Raw genomic sequence first — 1,683 nt, 5'->3', positions numbered from 1 at the left:
ATACTAAGCTAAACACAAGTTATGCTCGGATCTTAAGAGAATTTAAGGGACGGGAAAACTTGGAATGGCCATGGTCCAAAGGAAAGCATCCCCCAAGATCCGAAAAGTCAAAGAATGCGAATATCACTGCTTCAATGGGCACCAGACCGAGAAATGCAAGAATTTGAAGATAATGATCCAAAAGCTCATTGACGCGAGAGATCTCAAGCAGTATATACGAAAAGCAGAAACCGAAGATAGGGCTAAGCGAAGAAAGCAAGTTCAATTTCCTAAAGGAAACCGAACAGTGAATACCATTTCATGTTCCGAAGCTACTGTACCTTCACTAACAGCTCAGATAGGAAAAAGGCTACGGAAGCAATTTGAGGATTACTGCGAGCTATACAAAATCGATGGAGTATAAGTGGACGAACATGAGTAATGGATGAACGCGCGTGTGACCTTCGACTCTGAAGATATCGAGGAAGATATGGAAGATCATAATGATCCTTTGGTACTCACATTGCCAGTAGAGGGTTGCAATATCAAGAAGATCCTCATCGATGGTGCGAGCTCTGTTAATGTTATGTTCTATGATACGTTCAAACGTACGGAGCTTAATGACGAACAACTAATGTCATCATATTATACCATCTACGGATTCCACGGGGCATCAACGAAGCCCTTGGGGGATATTGTTTTGCAAGTAGACGCGGGACCAATGAAAGTTGATACTCGATTCAGCGTAGTAGATGCTCCCTTCCCTTACAACACCATCATTGGTCGAATATGGGTGCACAAGCTCAAAGGAGTAGCGACGACTTATCATCAATACCTTAGGTTTCCTACACCCGAAAGGGTAATGGAAATAAAGGGAGATCAGGTCACCGCACGAGAATGCCAAGCTATGCAAAATCAACTCAACAATGAACAAGATGAACTGCGGAAATCCCGAAGAAACGAAATAAAGAAGCTGCCAAGGAGAAAGCCATTGACCTTTATCTTGAAGAGATCTCAGGAAAAAGTCTGACAAAGGAGGGAAATGTTTTAAATGCTGAAACTAGTACCTCAGCGGCTAAGGGGCTGAAGAGCCTACCAAATAGCAATTAAAGAACGTCCCTCTCCTAGGGGAACCAAAGCCAACATTTACGTCTTTGGAACCTGCGAAAGAGATCAACATAGGAACTGAAGAAGATCCGTATATGATTAGGGACCTCAATGAATAAAGAAATAGAGGTGGCATTGATCAAGTTACTAATAGAATATGCAGAAATCTTCCATGGAAATTAGGAGATATGCCAGGGATCGACCCAAAGATAATTCAGCATGAGCTCCGTATTAAACCATGCACGACCCCCTTCAGGCAGAAGGTACGGAAGATAGACCCAGAGTATCATCAAGCCATCGAGAAGGAGCTCTGCAAGTTATTAGAAACAAGATTCATCAAGGAAAGTGAAGTATCCAACATGGATCTCGAACATGGTCATCGTACCAAAAAAGAACGGAGGAGTAAGGATATGCATCGATTTCACCAATCTTAACAAGGCATGTCCAAAGGATAGTTACCCGCTCCCCAGCATCAATCAACTCGTAGAAGCCGTCGAAGGATACGAAGAAATTTCATTTATGGATGGATATTCTGGTTATATTCAAGTAGCCCTGGCAGAAGAAGATCAACAACATACGACATTCTACACCCTGCAC

At 42.7% G+C, this 1,683-nt stretch overlaps 1 protein-coding gene across 1 annotated transcript; it reads left to right on the top strand.

Moving 5' to 3' along the window:
- Positions 1-424: 424 nt before the first annotated feature.
- Positions 425-1,009, top strand: LOC113295978. The gene has a single exon (XM_026544302.1). The coding sequence runs from the start codon at positions 425-427 to the stop codon at positions 1,007-1,009; it is 585 nt and encodes a 194-aa protein (XP_026400087.1).
- The last annotated feature ends 674 nt before the right edge of the window (positions 1,010-1,683 follow it).

Source organism: Papaver somniferum, chromosome 7 (assembly GCF_003573695.1).
Source record: "Papaver somniferum cultivar HN1 chromosome 7, ASM357369v1, whole genome shotgun sequence".
Lineage (NCBI taxonomy): Eukaryota > Viridiplantae > Streptophyta > Magnoliopsida > Ranunculales > Papaveraceae > Papaver > Papaver somniferum.
Note: the sequence above shows the minus strand (reverse complement) of the source record. Positions and strands in the feature narration are given on the sequence as shown.

Excerpts from the sequence above, each read along its gene's own strand:
- LOC113295978 (XM_026544302.1), top strand. The coding sequence starts at position 425 with ATGAACGCGCGTGTGACCTTCGACTCTGAAGATATCGAGGAAGATATG.